The sequence below is a fragment of the Saccopteryx leptura genome, chromosome 2, assembly GCF_036850995.1.
Source record: "Saccopteryx leptura isolate mSacLep1 chromosome 2, mSacLep1_pri_phased_curated, whole genome shotgun sequence".
NCBI lineage: Eukaryota > Metazoa > Chordata > Mammalia > Chiroptera > Emballonuridae > Saccopteryx > Saccopteryx leptura.
This window is the reverse complement of record NC_089504.1, coordinates 338,216,225-338,235,851: the sequence shown is the minus strand read 5'-3', so window position 1 is coordinate 338,235,851 and position 19,627 is coordinate 338,216,225. Positions and strand designations below refer to the sequence as shown.

Sequence of the window (19,627 nt, the reverse complement as noted above, 5' to 3'; positions counted from 1 at the left end):
CTTAGTGGGAAAGGGCACAGATTTGAAATTCTGTGCTTGGCTACTCTGGAGGGAGAGAAAGGGAAAAGCAATGGGGAGGGGGCTTCACCTTATTGGTTGTTTTATTTCTTAAGCTGGGAGATAGGCATTATTGTATTATTCTTTATACCTTTTAAAAAAATATTTCAGCAAAAAAAGAGGAAAGGACTAGTCTTTGGAATCAGAAAGAACTGGACTGAAATCTTAGTTCTAGCACTTACGACCTGTGTTTCTTCAGGCAAGTCATCAAGTCTCAATTTATTTGTCTATAAAATATGGTGCTGGAAAAAAAAATATGGTGCTGAAAACCTTCATTGAATTAGTTAAGATAATGAATTAAGATGACATATATAATGCTTAGGACAAAACCTGACACACATTAAATATACATGAGGTAGTTGTTATGATGATGATGATGAGTTTGAATTAGAGGAGAGTAGTGAGCACTACAGAGAGCCATAAAATGTGAATTTGGGAACCAGCTTTGTCATTAATAGTGTGACCCTGAGTTGTCACTTACTCTCTCTGGGCCTCAATTTTCTCATCAGTTAAAAATAAATGGCCTGACCAGGTGGTGGCGCAGTGGATAGAGCGTCAGACTGGGATGCAGAGGACCCAGGTTCAAGACCCCAAGGTCGCCAGCTTGAGCATGGGCTCATCTGATTTGAGCAAGGCTCACCAGCTTGAGCCCAAGGTCGCTGGCTCGAGCCAAGGGTCACTTGGTCTGCTGTAGCCCCCAGTCAAGGCACATATGAGAAATCAATCAATGAACAACTAGGGAACCGCAACGGAGAATTAATGTTTCTCATCTCTCGTCCTTCCTGTCTGTCTGTCCCTATCTGTCCCTCTCTCTGACTGTCTCTGCCACAAAAAAATAAATAAATAAAATAAAATAAATGGACTAGATAGTATCAATGCTTATATTATACAATTAATATAAACTATCCCAGTGTTTTTCAACTGCCCTTCTGAGGACTTCTGCCGATCTGCCAGAAATTTCACACCAGATAATCTTCATACAACATCAGGGTAGTTAACTCTTTTTGGGACCTGCATGAAATTTCTGGTAAACCCGTATCTGTGGACTAGCAGTTGAAAAACACTGATATCCTATAGTACACCTAGAAAACATGCCTATATAACAGACAAAAAAGTACAAGTTTCATCAGGCCACATACCTGGTAACAGCCTGGAAATGGCAGACAGATTTTGAAATTCTATCTCTTATCTGATTGTGTATGGGAAAGTGATTTGGCACAAATATTCATCTATCTATAAGAACAAGTGGGACTGCCTGACCAGGCAGTGGCACAGTAGATAGATATAGTGTCAGACTGGGATGTGGAGGACCTAGGTTCAAGACCCTGAGGTCTGAGGTCGCCGGCTTGAGCAGAGGCTCACCAGCTTGAACAAGGGTTTGCTGGCTTGAGAGCGGGATCACAGACATGACCCCATGGTGGCTGGCTTGAGCCCAAAGGTCTCTGGCTAGAATTCCAAGGTCACTTGCTTGACCCCAAGGTCAATGGCTTGAACAAGGAGTCACTCGCTCTGCTGTAGCCCCCCAGTCAAGGCACATATGAGAAAGTAATCACTGGACAACTAAGGAGCTGTAACAAAGAACTGATGCTTTTCTTTTTCTTTTTTTTTAACAGAGACAGAGAGAGAGTAAGAGAGAGGGATAGACAGGGACAGACAGACAGGAACGGAGAGAAATGAGAAGCATCAATCATTAGTTTTTCGTTGCAACACCTTAGTTGTTCATTGATTGCTCTCTCATATGTGCCTTGACCGTGGGTCTACAGCAGACCGAGTAACCCCCTGCTCAAGCCAGCGATCTTGGATCCAAGCTAGTGAGCTTTGCTCAAACCAGATGAGCCCGCGCCAAGCTGGCGACCTTGGGGTCTCGAACCTAGGTCCTCCACATCCCAGTCCGATGCTCTATCCACTGCACCACCACCTGGTCAGGCAAGAACTAATGCTTTTCATCTCTCTCCCTTTCTGTCTGTCTGACCCTATCTGCCCCTCTCTGTCTCTGTCCAAAAAAAAAAAAAATGCAAAAAACAAAACAAAACAAAAAAACCAAGTGGGACTCACCAAGCCAATATGGGGTCCAGGAATTTCTAGAACTTGATAACATATTTAGCATTTCATAACTTTTTTCCTTGAATAACTCCTCTCATTACAGTCTTGTTCTGGGTCCCAGCAACCCCAAACCTTCCACTATCTCAAGGTAGTATCCATCTCAGCATCCTAATGCCACATCATTATGCACAATGGAGGCAAAAGTTGTCTTATTTAAAATGAACCATGCCACTGTCTTCTTCATGCAGCTTCAGGAAACCCAGAACCTGGACCTCCTGCCTACTTTCTTCTTCCTGGCAAGTGATGCTGCGGAGCAAGCACACATTTGGGGGAGAGCTCTCTGGCTTATCAGCCAGGAGAATACCGCTTCTGTGAAGCCCAATCAAGTCTACAGGGCCCTGTACTTTATGTAATTTATTTTAGTAAGTAGTGTAACTCCCAAGTACTTAAAACAAACCTTTTAGAAGATCTAATGGCTGTACAGTTCCTGTGACCTTTGTAATTCTGGGCCTTCCTGGCCCCTGTAGAGACGTCTGTTTTTTCCCTAGTGTCTCCAAAATCCCAAAACTTCCACCAACACAGATGTTCCCAGAAATTTATCCATTTCTGAAGAACTCTCCTAAATACCTTATACATCTCTACATTCTTCTCCTCATCTTCTATGTTAGCAATGGAAAAAAATGAATTAGACACTTTATAACTCAGGTGCTCCTTGGTAATCAAAAGGAAAACAATTTTCAGGCTTGCTTGGTCCTTGAGAATTCTGTCTACCTTAACACCCTTTAGATGTGATCCTTCTCATAATTCACTTTTCAGAAATACCTCTTTAAAATTTCACTTGTATCCCATCATCCAAGGCCCTCAACAGTTTCAGAAGAAACCTGCCCAACTTTTAACAGTTCACAGTGTTAAAACAAATAATCAAAATTATGTCAATCACCAATGTCAAAAGGCCTACTAGCTTCCAAGAAAGGTAAGGGCTTGCCCTGGCCGGTTGGCTCAGTGGTAGAGCGTCGGCTTGGCGTGCAGAAGTCCTGGGTTCGATTCCCGGCCAGGGCACACAGGAGAAGCGCCCATCTGCTTCTCCACCCCTCCCCCTCTCCTTCCTCTCTGTCTCTCTCTTCCCCTCCCGCAGCCAAGGCTCCATTGGAGCAAAGTTGGCCCGGCACACTGAGGATGGCTCTGTGGCTTCTGCCTCAGGCACTAGAATGGCTCTGGTTGCAACAGAGCAACACCCTAGATGGGCAGAGCATCGCCCCCTGGTGGGCAGAGCTTCGCCCCTGGTGGGCATGCCGGGTGGATCCCGGGGGGGCGCATGCGGGAGTCTGTCTGACTGTCTCTCCCCGTTTCCAGCTTCGGAAAAATACAAAAAAAAGAAAACAAAGTTAAGGGCTTGTTCTCCTTAATCAGACTCACTTCGAATCCCTTAGTGAAATTCAGGCTTTCAATGGGTGTTCCGTTACTTTGAAGTCTCCTCCCTCACCACAACCCTACAATTCTTTCTCACACTCTTCTTCTTTTTTTTTTTTTAAGGTGAGAGGAGGGGAGATATTGAGGCAGACTTCCACATGTGCCCTGACCAGGATCCACCCAGCAACCCCACCTGAAGCCGATGCTCAAGTACCGAGCCATTTTTAGCACCTAAGGCTGATGCACTTGGCTCAACCAAGCTATCCTCAGTGCCCAGGGCCACACTCAAACCAATTGAGCCACTGGCTGCGGGAGAGGAAGAGGAAGAGAAGGTGGGAAGAAGCAGATGGTTGCTTCTCCTGTGTGCCCTGACAGGGAATCAAACCCAGTACATTCATACGCCTGGCTAAGACTCTATCCAATGAGCCACCAGCCAGGGCCTCACTTCTCTCTCTATATATATATTTTTTGTTGTTTGTTTTCTTTTCTTTTTAAATGAGAGGAGGGGAGATAGTGAGGTAGACTCCTACATGTGCTCTGAGATCCACCCATCAATCCCCATTTGGGGCTGATGCTCGAGTAAAAATGGCTTAAGCTGTTTTTAGTGCCCGAGGCTGATGTGCTTGGACCAACTGAGCTATCCTCAGTGCCTGGTTGTCACGCTCAAACCAGTCAAGCCACTGGCTGCAGGAAGGAAAGAAGAGAAGGGGGAGAAAAAGGGGAGAGAAGCAGATGGTTGCTTCTCCTGGGTGCCCTGACCAGAGATCAAATCCAAGATGTCCATACACTAGGCCAATGTTCTATCCACTGAGCCACTGGCCAGGGCCACCTCTCTTCTTAAAACTTATTAGAACAACCCTTTTCTGGCCATTGTTTTTTTCTGCTTTTCCCTACACCCCCAGTGATATCTGCAGAAAAGAAAGACCAATATTCTAAGGAAATACAAATTCTTCACAGCTCAGCTCTTCAAGGCAGTTCTGGTTGCCAATATAGCAGCAAACTATTGCCAAAGTACAAACCTGCCATCAGGTCTATCCCAACAGGGCAGGCCTCAGAGCCAGGAAAGGAAACACCCTGGCAGGACAGGAGGTATTGTAAAGACTACATCAATTAACGAGCTTTGCTTATGCTTGATCACAAAGACATACAAGACAGTGGCACAAGAGTGGGAATACTTCAATTTAATTTACTTATATGAATACTACCTTTTAAATTTTTAAAATTTATTTTATTTTATTTTATTTATTCATTTTAGAGAGGAGAGAGAGACAGAGAGAGAGAAGGGGGAGGAGCTGGAAGCATCAACTCCCATATGTGCCTTGACCAGGCAAGCCCAGGGTTTCGAACCGGCGACCTCAGCATTTCCAGGTCGATGCTTTATCCACTGCGCTGGTAAATTTATTTATTTATCCATTCATATCTTGCCTTAATAGAGAATATGAGGCAACTTAGCATTCACTATAATAAAACAATTCCATCTAGTTTCTGAGGAAATTGTATAGTAAAAGGTCTTTTAAAAATCAAAGAACAGCCTGACCAGTGGTGGCACAGTGGATAGAGCATTGACCTGGGACGCTGAGGTCCCAGGTTTGAAACCCTGAGGTCGCTGGCTTGAGCGAGGGTTCATTTGGCTTGAGCACAGGCTCGACAGCTTGAGCATGGGATCACTGGCTTGAGCCCCAAGGCCACTGGCTTGAGCAAGGGGTCAATGGCTCGGCTTGAGCACCACCTCCCCCATGAACGCACATGTAAGAAGCAATCAATGAACAACTAAAGTGATGCAACTATGAGTTGATGCTTCTCATCTCTCTTTCTGCCAGTTTCTCTCTCTCTCAAAAATAAAAAATGAGCCTGACCTGTGGTGGCGCAGTGGGATAAAGAGTCAACCTGGAAATGCTGAGGTTGCCGGTTCAAAACCCTGGGCTTACCTGGTCAAGGCACATATGGGAGTTGATGCTTCCTGCTCCTCCCCCCTTCTCTCTCTCTCTCTCTCCCCTCTCTATAGTTAATAAATAAAATCTTTTAAAAAAAAAGTGTCTTTGCCTGACCAGGCGGTGGCATAGTGGATGGAGCACCGGACTGGGATGCATAGGACCCAGGTTCGAGACCCCGAGGTCACCGGCTTGAGCGCGGGCTCATCTGGCTTGAGCAAAAAGCCCACCAGCTTGAACCCAAGGTCGCTGGCTCCAGCAAGGGGTTCCTCGGTCTGCTGAAGGCCCGCGGTCAAGGCACATATGAGAAAGCAATCAATGAACAACTAAGGTGTTGCAACGCGCAATAAAAAACTAATGATTGATGCTTCTCATCTCTCTCCGTTCCTGTCTGTCTGTCCCTGTCTGTCCCTCTCTCTGACTCACTCTCTGTCTCTGTAAAAAATAAAAAAAAAATAAAAATTAAAAATTAAAAATTAAAAAAAAGTGTCCTTAAAAAAAATTAAAATAAAAAAAATTAAAAATGAAAAACAAAATTCAAAGAACATATGCCCTGGCCACTGTGGATAGAGTGTCATCCTGGCATACTGAGGCCATGGGTTCAATCAGGGCACATACAAGAAGCAACCAATGAGTGCACAATTAACTGAAACACTAAGTGGAACAAAAAGTTGATGTTCTCTCTCTCTAATCAATGAAAAAAAATAGATAAATAGGTTTTGCCTGGGCCACTGGCTCAGTGGATAAAGCTTTGTCCAGTGTACTGAGGTCGTGGGTTCCATTCCCAGTCAGGACATGTAGGAGAAGCAAGCAATGAGCATACAACTTAATGGAACAAGTAAGTAGAATGGCAAGTTGATGGTTCTCTCTCTCAAATCAATGGAAAAAGTTTTTAAAAAGAATCAAAGAACACAAATCTTTCCCACATAAAAACCCAAGAGCAATTTTCTTCTTCAAACAAGTTCAAAATTAGAGCAAGAGAAACAGATTACAGTGAACCTGGGAGAAAATAAGTATGTTTTCATTAGAATCATTTTGGGTTTATTTATGGAAGAGCAGTGAGATGACAGATACTTTAACTAATAAAAGATTACACATATGTAATTTAGTTAAGTAATGCTTAAGTGTGCTGACCTGTGGTGGCGCAGTGGATAGTGTCAACCTGGAATGCTAAGGTTGCCGGTTCGAAACCCTGGGCTTTCCCTATCAAGGCGCTTACGAGAAGCAACTACTATAAGTTGATGCTTCCGTTCCCTCCCATCCCCTTCCTTTCCCTTTCTCTCTCACCCTTCTCTCTACAGTCAATAAAATCTTAAAAAAAAAGATGCCTAAGTGACACTAATCTAGGGCTTTTTGCTTCCCTTATGCCTACCTACCAAACCTTCCGTGAGAACACCAAAAAAGATAATAATAATAATAATAATAAAGCAGGTTTAAAAATAAAATAGGCTACTTTTAAGCTTATTTTAATCTTCCATTGACTTGAGGGGGGGGGGGGAAACGGAGAAAGAGAGAGAGAGTAAGAAGCATCAACTCATTGTTCCACTTAGTTGTTCCATTTAGGCGTGCACTCATTGACTGCTTCTCCTACATGCCCTGACCAGGGATCAAACCCACAACTGCCAGGATGATGCTCTATCCACTGTGCAACACAGCCGGGGCCTAAGCTAATTTTAATTGAGAAATAAATGAGTGCCTTAAAGATAAGAAAAACATTTTAGAATTTTAAAATTTTAAGAAATATTTATATAAGCCTACACTAAAAAGGTCCCTTAAAAAATGGCAGATATGAGTATAAGCAGCACATACTTTTAACTGATAAGAAAATAAAAATTATTTCTGTAAAGGAACAAAATTCTAAGCTCTTCTCTAATTACTGTACCAATTAAATTTTTACATTTACCATAAAATACAGTATATTTTATGATACTGTTTTATAACAAATATAAATAAATTTAATTTAAAATTATATATGAAAAGATAAGTATACAGCATTTAATATAAATATTAATATGAAGGACAAAAATACTATCCTTTGTTAGCCATATGATGATCTCTATATCTCCTATTTCACCTAACAAATACTGAAGCAATCTATAAAAACAGAAAGTATGGCCACAATTATTCAAGGACAGAAGGCTTCTGATTCAGTTCAACACGCCACAGTTCTGTCTCAGACTCCATGCTTCTAAGTAGGTCATGCATGGAAAACATCATTCATGACTATAGAAAAAATTATCTAGATTTATCCAGGCTAAAAATTTCTTTGTCTTTTCATCACATCCTTTGAACATCTAGTTCTAAATGACAGAAAATTCCTTATATTCATGAAGCGGAAATAATATTTTTTGGTTCCAATTACTGCCCTACCAATCATACTGGCGATTTTTCTTGATAACAAACAATGCGTGCTTCAAAGGGACCTACTCCTCATTTTTACTCGCTTCTTTATTAAGAAGCCTTGTTGGCTCTTCCTAAATTATTGTAATTAGAATACACAGGGAGGAGGAGGGAAACTGTGGATATATTTTATTTTTTTTATTTTTTTATTTTTTTATTTATTCATTTTAGAGAGGAGAGAGAGAGGAAGAGAGAGAGAGACAGAGAGAGAGAGAGAGAGAGAGAGAGAGAGGAGAGACAGGGGGGAGGAGCTGGAAGCATCAACTCCCATATGTGCCTTGACCAGGCAAGCCCAGGGTTTCGAACTGGCGACCTCAGCATTTCCAGGTCGACGCTTTATCCACTGCGCCACCACAGGTCAGGCTCTATGGACATATATTTTTTTTGTGTGTGTATTTTTCTGAAGCTGGAAACGGGGAGAGACAGTCAGACAGACTCCCGCATGCGCCCCACCGGGATCCACCCGGCACGCCCACCAGGGGCGAAGCTCTGCCCACCAGGGGGCGATGCTCTGCCCCTCCGGGGCGTCGCTCTGTCCTGACCAGAGCCACTCTAGCGCCTGGTGCAGAGGCCAAGGAGCCATCCCCAGCGCCCGGGCCATCTTTTTGCTCCAATGGAGCCTCGGCTGTGGGAGGGGAAGAGAGAGACAGAGAGGAAGGAGAGGGGGAGGAGTGGAGAAGCAGATGGGCGCTTCTCCTGCGTGCCCTGGCCGGGAATCGAACCCAGGACTTCTGCACACCAGGCCGACGCTCTACCACTGAGCCAACCGGCCAGGGCCTCTATGGACATATTTTAAATGAAAAACTTTAGCATTGAGGGAAATGGCTGATCACTGGTCCAAAGGAAAATTTTATGGACCATATGCAGATGATGTGGGCCTGCAGAAGGTCTAATGCTGTGGTTAGTCCCTCTCTGTACCAGATCCACATCTCTGCCCATTTGATGCCAGAGGAGCAAAAAATACCTGGAGAAAGGATGCTTATACATCCTTGGTCAGAAAATCACACACACACTAAACATAGTATGAATGAATGAAACTGAGCAGTTTAATCTTCAAATATCATTCTAACAAAGACCAGAATGGAAAGCTATATGGATTATCCTGAAGAAGTAGCTCAACTGGTTGGGGGATCGTCCCCACACACCGAGGTTGCAGGTTCCATCCCCCCCGTCAAGGCACATACAAGGAGCAACCAATGAATGCATGAATAAGTGAAACAACAAGTCAATGTTTTTTTCTCTCTCTCAAATCAATCAATAAAAAAAAAATTTTAAGAGAGTTATATAGCTTTAAAATGATCTTAGAAAGTTATTTTCTAAAACACCTACTAGCTTATTCCTGAAGTCTCTCTGACTCTTAGCCCTAGCCTATACCTAAAGACTCTTTCCCCCACCTTCAAATCTCTAAAATGACCTCTGGGGTTTCAAAGACAAGTTGATCTCTTTTGGCAAAGACTATAATTCCTGGCAGCCAAGTCATGGAATAGACATGGCATTATCACTCTAAGTTACTTTATTGCCAAAATACAGAAATCTCCCACACAAAACAAAGCTAAGGACATGGAACCAGAGACTGGAGGAATGCTGCCCCTTCCAATCTTAACAACCATATTGGACTGGATTTAAGAAATGAGAAGGATCAAATTTTTATGACGGAGAGGAGTGGTCTGGAAAATAAGGCAAGTCTAAATAAGCTGAACGAGCCTGAATTCATTCACTCTTTCAACAACTATTTGAGTGCCTACTTTGTGCCAAGCATATTGAAGGCACTAGGGATATTGCAATAAACAAGACAAATCCCCTGCCCTCATGAAGTTTACTTTTAGCCCAAGGAAGAACAAAAACAAACAAATAAATATGCAGAGGAGTGGAGATAATGCCTGGGTCAGGGCCTTCTTGCAGAGAAAGCAGTGAACAAGAGAGTAATGTGAGTAAAACAAGGACCAGATTAGGAAGGACTTTGTAAACCTCCACTAAAAAGTTTGGACTTTAGCTTGACTGGTGGCACAGTGGATACAGTGTCAACCTGGGACGCTGAGGTCCCAGTTTGAAATCCTGAGTTCGCCACCTTAAGCATGGGCTCATAAACATGATCCCAAGGTTGCTGGCTTAAGCCCCAAGGTCGCTGGCTTGAGTAAGAGGTCACTGACTCAGATTGGGCTCCCCAAACCACCCCCACACCATCAAGATGAGAAGCAATCGATGAACAACTACTAGTTGATGCTTCTCATCTCTCTCCCTTCACCTCTAGCTCAAAAAAAAAAAAAAGTTTGGACTTTATTCTAAGTAAAAGCAGACATCATCTGCAAAATTTAAAAGTGGGTAACAGGATCTAAGATACTTTTTAAAGATGATGATGTCTGCTACATGGAAAATGAACAAAATTAGAAGCAGGAAGACCAGTCAAGGAGATATTTCAAAAGCCTAGGCCAAACTTGAACTAGTTTGTCAAAGTTTTTGTTAATAAACTAAACAGACAAATCACTTAAGAGCTCTCAGATTCATTTAAAAAAGGGTAACAGGGCCCTGGCCAGGTTGGCTCACTGGTAGAGCGTCGGCCTGGCGTGCAGGAGTCCCGGGTTCGATTCCCGGCCAGGGCACACAGGAGAAGCGCCCATCTGCTTCTCCACCCCTCCCCCTCTCCTTCCTCTCTGTCTCTCTCTTCCCCTCCCGCAGCCAAGGCTCCACTGGAGCAAAGTTGGCCCGGTGCGCTGAGGATGGCTCTGTGGCCTCTGCCTCAGGCACTAGAATGGCTCTGGTCGCAACAGAGCAACACCCTAGATGGGCAGAGCATCGCCCCCTGGTGGGCATGCCGGGTGGATCCCAGTCGGGTGCATGTGAGAGTCTGTCTGACTGCCTCCGTTTCCAACTTCAGAAAAATACAAAAAAAAAAAAAAAAAAAAAATAGGGTAACAGCCTGACCAGGCAGTGGCGCAGTGGATAGAGCCTCAGACTGGGATGTGGAGGACCCAGGTTCAAGACCCCATGGTTGCCAGTTTGAGTGCGGGCTCATCTGATTTAAGCAAAGCTCACCAACTTGGAGCCAAGGTTGCCGGCTTGGGCAAGGGGTTACTGGGTCTGCTGTACCCTCCCCCCCAACCCCGTCAAGGCACATATGAGAAAGTAATCAATGAACAACTAAGGTGTCGCAACAAAAAACTAATGATTGATGCTTCTCATCTCTCTCTGTTTCTGTCTCTGTCCCTATCTATCCCTCTCTCTGACTCTCTCTCTGTCTCTGTAATAAATAAATAAATAAATAAATAAATAAATGTAACAGTTCCACTTTGTTAATGAATCTGACCAGGAGAAAACATCTATATCTCAACTTAATTTGAAACAAGACCTCACTAAACTAAAACTACCTTGTGTACTTTTAATGTAGCTACATGATTCTGATAAGAGAGTAATGAGGTTCCTGCTAATTTTATTGTAACAAGGAATTTTTTAAGCATACTAATACAAATCTAGTTAAATACAAATTTTGGCAAAAAAAATTGTATCATGAAAAGCTAAAACCTTAAAAATAAGTTTTGTGTGGTCATATTTTAAAAGATTTTTAAATGTTATTTTGTTTCAAGTTGGGAATTGACTTTTCTTTTGGCTTGAATGGTATTCAATATGTTCAATAATTAAGACAAGGAACAGATGACATTTAAAACATTTTGGCTTTCTGTCCAAATAAGCACCTTAAAATTTACAGATAGTCTAACTTCTCTGATCTAACCACTAAACAAATATTAAGCAGTTAATTTGCAGGAAAGCCTGGATGGGTCAGAATCCAGATTCTGGATGGGCCAAGAAAAGGTCCTTTTCACCTTCAGAGGACAGTATAAGTTTAGCAACAGAATGTTGAAACCATTCATAACTATTTGAGAACTTCAGTGAGTGAAGCTGCTACTTGTGAGGTTCAGGGACGGATGCTAACAGCAATAAAATGCACTGAAATGACAGAAAAGAAACGAGCATTTTCAGTAGTACCAGAAATGACGCTCCTTTACCTTTGTTTTTCCCCATCCCCTTAGTTTACACCTTTTTTTTTTTTAATTCATTTTAGAGAGGAGAGAGACAGAGAGGGAGAGAGAGAGGAGAGAGAGACAGAGAGAGAAGGTGGGGAGGAGATGGAAGCATCAACTCCCATATGTGCCTTGACCAGGCAAGCCCAGGGTTTCGAACCTGCAACCTCAGCACTTCCAGGTCGATGCTTTATCCACTGCGCCACCACAGGTCAGGCCTAGTTTACACCTTAAAACAAAAACTGAATCACTACCACTTTTTCCTAAAAAAGTGGTTTTCCTAATAAATCCGCATTATTAGACCAATACTATTTAAAGTAGCCTTGGTCACACTTATATTTACCTAGCATTTAAAGTGCTATGGCTAGGCCTTGACCAGGTAACTCAGCTGGTTAGAACACCATCAGGATACACCAAGGTTGCAGATTCGATCCCCAGTCAGGGCACATACAAGAATCAACCAATGAATGCATAAATAAGTAGAACGACAAACTGATGTTTCTCTCGCTCTCCCTCCCTTTCTCTCTCTCTAAAATCAATAAATAAAGAAAATATATGTTTAAGGGACAAAATGATCCAGCTCTGTTGGCCAAATAATAAAGTTTAAAAAAAATAAAAAGCTACAACTAGGCTAACAGCTGTCAAATACATAATTAAATCTCAAAAAGTAATGCTTCAAACATTTCACCTCAAAATACCATCCTTAACATAACTAATTACAACTACATATTTCAAATAAGTATAACTCGAATACTTTTAAACATGAAAAGAAATTACATATATGGTAGCTGGCCTAAAGCTTTCGGTACCACCCTTTTAAGGAAAAATGTCTTCCACCTGACCAGGTGGTGGTACAGTGGATAGACTGCCAGACTGGGTCTCGGAGGACCCACGTTTGAAACCCCAAGGTCGCTCGCTGGCTTGAGCACAAGCTCATCTGGCTTGAGCACGGGTTCACCAGCTTAAGCACGGGGTCGCTGGCTTGAAGCCCAAGGTCATTGGCAAGGGGTCATTAGCTCTGCTGTAGCCCTCCCCCCAAGTCAAGGCACATATAAGAAAGCAATCACTGAACAACTAAGGTGCCACAAGGAAGAATTGATGCTCTCATCTCTCTCCCTTCCCGTCTGTCTGTCCCTAGCTGTCCCTCTCTCTGATTCTGTCTCTGTAAAAAAAAAAAAAGAAAAAGAATAATGTCTTTCTCAAAACCTAAGACTCTCTTGTGTCAAGTTTCTCCTTATGGTTAAAAAACTCTTGCATGTACTCTTTTATCAGCTCTTGTATTTACTTTCATTTCTACAGAACATAGCTTGTAATTTTTCTAACAAATGTTTAATTCTTTTATATACTGTATTTCTAAATAAATAATACTGTTAACATTTTAACTTAAATGTCCTAAGACTGACACTGTATCTTATATATGTATAGCCTTTCTATTAGGTGGTTTACAGACTGATTATATGCAATTACTCCCTATATTTAAACATAGGGATTTTGCTTTTTAAATTAGTAGTAAAAGTTACTATGTTATAAAACCATTTTATGATACAGTTAAGGACCAGTTTTTTAAGCAGACCATCTACTCGCTTTTCCTATCTTGCTTTTTCAAATGCATCAGAATGAATCACATGTTAAATTATACCTTCCTGAACTTTGTCAAGGAAGTACTTGCAAAATACAGATTAAGATATAGTTATAAATAAAAGACTAAAATTCACAACTGCAAATCAAAAAGTAAACTGGCTAAGTTTACTTGTAACTTCTGCTTCTAAAGAAGGACTTCTCTAAACACCAGGTGAACAGAGATTTCAGTGAACATCAAAAAATACTACAGAAGAAAGTAACAAATGCCTTAGCTTTCTTCCTTGGGAGTGAGTGTATCACAGCGACCAGGAGGGGCTACTCTAGAACGGAATGGGTTTAGAATAGAATGCTTCAAATCAGCAATGGCAGAGCATTAACTAATGTACTTTAAAACAATCAATCAGTCCTGCCAGTCCACTTTCTTAGTTTAGTCCTACCAATTGAATCAAGAAGTCTCTGCTGTTAGTCCCCAGAACAGTGAACGAAAGGTTTTTCTCCTTTATTATATTTTCAAAAGGTGAAATCTGAGAATATCTCTTAAGAGGTCTCATGTGTGCCTGTTACTTGTAAGTTAATTATCAAGTAGCTACGGAATAAATAATGCTAAAGAAGGGGGAGTAGCCACCCTCCCCAGATAATTTATTCATTTATTGAGCACTTGTATAACGAAGTTGAGAGTAAATGTTTAAGAAATATGGAGTGTACCAGGAGTTACTCCAATTCAAAGTACAAATATTGCTAAAAACGCTCCATACCTTCGCGTCAATATTTAGAGAGAAGACTGCGCGCAATTAAAAAAAAAAAAAAAAAAAAAAAGCAGAAACCTGACCTTGCCCACAAGTCGAATGGTTCTGCACCCCTCCCCCTAGCTTTCCCGGGAGCTGGTTCACGCCGTCCCAATTGGTCAGTCTGCCTGTTCCAACACCTGCCTCGCAATGACAAGGGAATCCCCACGGAAGGCGGCCTGGGAAACGCTGAGGCCCAGGAGAAAAGGACTGGAAAAGGAAAGGAGGAGAGGGCCTTCGGAGGAATGAGGCCGGGGCGGGGGGCTCGGGGAGGTCAGAGACTAACGGGGACATGGCCTGGGAGGGCGACTGGGGGACAAGGAAGGAGGTCTTAGGAGGGCCCAGGTGAGGTAGGAGGTTAAGAGCCGCCTGCGGACAGACGAAAGGGAAGAGTTAAGGGGCTCGGAGCGTTGGAGGCGCGGATGGAGGAGAGCGGGGCGGCAAGGGGCGCTCGGGCCTGGGAAGCAGGGACAGGGCGGCAGGAGCTGCGGTGGCCTCCGCCAGCCCGGTGTGCGGACTCACGTTCTCCCACTAGCAGGATCCGCACATCTTTCTTCATGTCGGCGGCTCGTAGGGGCCGGGATCGGCCCGCATGCATGGAGCGGACTCCTCTCGCCCTAAGCGCCCACCCCAAGGCACCGCTCTCCCCGCGCTGCCGGCGTTGCCTGCCAGCCTCCCCCGCCTCTCCGCCCGAGCCTCGGCCACCGGGGCCCGCCGCGCCACCTCCCCAGCTGCAAGCCCGCTCCGGAGCCGGGACGGAGCCAGCTCCACCTCCTCCGGCTCCGCGGGAGGCGGCAGCAGCGGGGTGAACGGAGCGCCGTGAGGGACAAGTGCTTTCAGAACGCAAACGCTCTGCCGACTTAAACAGCGCCGGGGAGTCCAGATCGCCTCTGCGCGGTGCGCAGGAGCGTCCCCCACCGCGTTTGGGTACAACTGCGGGCGTTACGTCCCGAGCTGGGAATTTGAGTGGCAGATTCGCTAGTCTGATCCGTTTATTTTACGAAATAGGGACTGGAGAAGTTCCTTATTCAAGGTAACAGAACTAGAGGTTGGCAGTGACTCAAGGTGGTAATATTCTCACTAGACATAAGCCCCAGGAGAGCAGCGACCTGTTTGCCTAATTTTCAGCTGTATCCCCACCTTATCAAATTTAGCCCTTAGGTAATGCTTGATTTGATTAAAGGATGACTGGCTCCCAGGATGGAGCCCTTTCCCCTTCCCAAAGCCCCCACTTAGCTGCTTTTTGCATGTGATGGTCATAAAATATGATTCTAAAAACAAACAAAAAGGATACAATTCCAAGTAAGATTTGTTTTACACTGTCTGTGCAAACACTGTGTGTGTGTGTGTGTGTGTGTGTGTGTGTGTGTGTGTGTGTGTGTGTGTAGCCAATCTTAGTGACTTTCCCCTGGTCTGAGCCAAACTAAGTCACACTTAGTTCTTAGTAGTGGTGGGATTCAAATAATTTAACAACCAGTTCTCTGCCCTAATGGCCGTTTTAAGTATTAAAAAACAATATACCGAAAGGTAGTTTATTACTTCATGCATTTAATACTTAAATAATAACAATAAAACAGGTACACAAAACTAGATTATGAGTTTTAAAATATTAATGAAAAATATTAAATAATATCTGACAAAAACAATAAAACTTATTTAAGATATTTCCATATTGCTTTTCCTTCTCTCTTTTTTTTTTTTGACAGAGACTCAGAGAGAGGGACAGATAAAGACAGAGAGACAGTAAGAGAGATGAGAAGTAACAATTCTTTTTTTCTTTTTTTTTGTATTTTTCTGAAGTGAGAAGACAGGAGGCAGAGAGACAGACTCCTGCAAGCGCCCGTGGAGGATCCACCCGACATGCCTACTAGGGGGCGATACTCTGCCCATCTGGGTCCCGCTCTGTTGTCCCTGGAGCCATTCTAGCACCTGAGGTGGAGGCCACGGAGCCATCCTAAGCGTCCGGGCCAACTTTGCTCCAATGGAGCCTTGGCTGCGGGAGGGGAAGAGAGAGATAGAGAGAAAGGAGAGGAGGAAAGGTGGAGAAGCAAATGGACGCTTCTCCTGTGTGCCCTGGTCAGTAATCAAATCCTGGACTTCCACATGCTGGACCAAGGATCTACCACTGAGCTTATTGGCCAGGACTGAAGCATCAATTCTTTGTTGCAGCACCTTAGTTGTCCATTGATTGCTTTCTCATATGTGCCTTGATGGGGTTGGGGGTCACTACAGCAGAGTGACCCCTTGCTCAAGCCAGTGACCCTGGGCTCAAGCCAGCAACCTTGTGCTCAAGCTGGTGAGACCACACTCAAGCCGGTGACCTCAGGGTTTCAAACCTGGGTCCTCTACGTCCCAGTCCAACGCTCTGTCCACTGTGCCACCGCCTGAGGCTCCATATTGCTTCTAGATTGATGTCTTCACTTGCAATTTTTTTCACTATGGACGTAATGAACATTACTATCCTACAGGCCCTTAGAATACACTGTTGTGCAGGTGAACATTAAAAAAGAGTAAGGAATGGCCCTGGCCGGTTGGCTCAGCGGTAGAGCGTCGGCCTGGTGTGCGGGGGACCCGGGTTCGATTCCCAGCCAGGGCACATAGGAGAAGCGCCCATTTGCTTCTCCACCCCCACCCCCTCCTTCCTCTCTGTCTCTCTCTTCCCCTCCCGCAGCCAAGGCTCCATTGGAGCAAAGATGGCCCGGGCGCTGGGGATGGCTCCTTGGCCTCTGCCCCAGGCGCTAGAGTGGCTCTGGTCGCAGCAGAGCGACACCCCAGAGGGGCAGAGCATCGCCCCCTGGTGGGCAGGGCTGCCCCTCTGGTGGGCGTGCCGGGTGGATCCCGGTCGGGCGCATGTGGGAGTCTGTCTGACTGTCTCTCCCCGTTTCCAGCTTCAGAAAAATACAAAAAAAAAAAAAAAAAAAAAAAAAAAGAGTAAGGAATGTAAATTTGTGATTTCCACATTGGGTGGCTGCCCAAGTGCCCACCTTAGAGAGAACCCTGATTACAAGTGCTATTTTAATAACCGGTTCGCCAAACTCAACAAAAAATTAGGTGTTGGTTCTGCCGAACCAGTGTGGACCAGCTGAACCCTACCATGGTTCCTAAGACAAACTGACTTTTCTGTGGTTTACTTTTGGTAGGATCTTCTGAGCCTTCTCTCTTTTTTTTTTTTTTTTTTTTTTTTTTTGTATTTTTCTGAAGTTGGAAATGGGGAGGCAGTCAGACAGACTCCCGCATGCGCCCGACCAGGATCCACCCGGCATGCCCACCAGGGGGCGATGCTCAGCCCATCTGGGGAGTTGCTCTGTTGCAACCAGAGCCATTCTGGCGCCTGAGGCAGAGGCCATAGAGCCATCCTCAGCGCCCGGGCCAACTTTTGCTCCAATGGAGCCTCGGCTGCGGGAGGGGAAGAGAGAGACAGAGAGGAAGGAGGGCGAGAAGCAGATGGGCGCTTCTCCTGTGTGCCCTGGCCGGGAATCGAACCCAGGACTCCTGCACGCCAGGCCAACGCTCTACCACTGAGCCATCAGGCCAGGGCCTTGAGCCTTCTCTTTATTGAAGCTTGCTCAGTGCTATACATAAAGGTGGCAATGGATAAAAACTTACTGATTTTTCTACAGTGCCTTAATTGTCTCCTGACCCCCCTCCATCTGGAAGAATTTGTTACTACAATACATCCTTAAAGCTTGCATAGTGGTTGCTGCATTGCCAGTACACATACACACACACACACACACACACTCGGGGGTGGGGGAGAATGAATAAACACTAGCTTACATAATGTTTCTTTTTTTCTATCGGAAATATTGCATATTACATTTTTAAAGGAAATAAAATGTGCACAATACCAATCACCCTTCCTCCTAGGAGGAGCCGTGTGGTCTGGTGCAGCTACTTTCAAATTGCCTGGGTTTGAATCCACAGTCCATCACCTAATGGTAATGGTGTAAGTTCTTTCATTTCTCCAAGTCTGTCCCTTTTTCTATAACATGGCAATAGTAATATGAATATCTACTTCTTCAGGTGGTTGTGAAGAATAAATAAATACATGTCAAGCATTTGGTACAGTGTCATACTCACAGTACTTGCTCTACTGATCTCAGCTATCATTGATACCATAAAGTTCACCCCAAAAATGTAATTTGCAGGTGCTGAGGCAAACATGCTATGTTTACAACAGTATTTCACCATCTTAGTTATATGATGTCCCTTAGGAGTGTGGACTGGGGGAAGCTCTTCCATAAAGCACTCTCTCTGTGGTGTTAGGAGGGAGACAGGAAAGACACACCCCTTGCTCACTGAGAGATAATGAAGTCATATTCCAGGATGGATGCAAATAACATGGATGGCATTGGGAAATTCAGGAGGCTTGATGACCTGATTCTTCAGGGAGAAGTATTCCTCCAAATTGTAGAATTACAAAATGTTTAAGTTAGAACCCTTACAGAACACCTACCCTAATCCCATTACCCTGTAGGTAAGAAAAGCAAAGCCTAGAGTGATACCAGGCATGACTTGCCAAAGGCAATACAGCTGAGATTGAACCCTGGCTCTTATCTTTCCCAATGCACGACTCTGGGCAAATAACATCACCTCTCTGTGCCTCAGTTTCCTCTCTACCAAATGAAGTCTTTAATCTCTTCCCACCCTTCTACCTCATAGAGCTCTTGGAGGATCCCAGGAAATCATGTATGTATAAAGCTTTTACTTTAAAAAATCACACAAATATCAGATCACAAAGGACAGGCCTTTTATAGAGGGGCAAACTTTTTAGGGCCCTGCACTAAAAAGTGACACTCTGTAAAAAAAAAAAAATGACACTCTGTAGAGAATCTTGACCCCAGGAGCTTTGCATCAGCATTGCCCATGGATGAAAATGTTAATTCTGTGGGGCTTCTCCATGAGTGTGAAAAGAGGCAGGCCTTGTGTGCTGGGCAAAGGCTTTGGCATGGAGAAATGTCTAGAAGGCAAGGCACTAAGAAGAAGAATTTATTTGGAGGGGCTATTGTAGAGATAATATTGTGAACTCCTTGTAAATGAAAGTTACCTAAAAAAATCTAGACTCAAGAGCTGCAGAAAATAAACAATCAGCAAGCACTTACAGCAGCGACAACAGCTACTGGTTTGGTACAAACAGAAGTCAACACCCACAAAAGTGGGAAGGGGGTGTCCAACATACCAGAGTGTGCCTCCCAGGCAATGTAAGTTTCTTTTTATAGCCCCTCTTCATCTCCTGGTCAGCTGTATTCCTGAAGCTGTAACCTTCTGTCTTGCCTTGAGCCTTATGCCCTTTTCATATGAAAAAGGCATATGAAATTATGCCTGGAGCTTTATACCATCAGGGAATGCCTGGACCTTTATGCCATCAGGAATTACTGTGAAGTTTTGGAGACAGCATAGGTCT

The 19,627-nt window shown here is 44.1% G+C and overlaps 1 protein-coding gene across 8 annotated transcripts in view; it reads right to left on the bottom strand.

Moving 5' to 3' along the window:
* The window catches only part of RHOT1 (ras homolog family member T1), a 74,454-nt gene extending 59,378 nt beyond the window's left edge, over window positions 1-15,076 (bottom strand). For 2 of the 8 annotated variants that reach the window (XM_066363790.1, XM_066363789.1), the window contains exon 1: window positions 14,746-15,071. In XM_066363790.1, coding sequence (XP_066219887.1) covers window positions 14,746-14,821 — 76 coding nt within the window. In that variant the 5' untranslated portion in view covers window positions 14,822-15,071. Of the gene's footprint in view, window positions 1-14,745 lie in introns of all 8 variants that reach the window. The other 6 variants (XM_066363788.1, XM_066363791.1, XM_066363793.1 and 3 more) reach the window with 6 other exon arrangements.
* Between the last annotated feature and the right edge of the window lie 4,551 nt (window positions 15,077-19,627).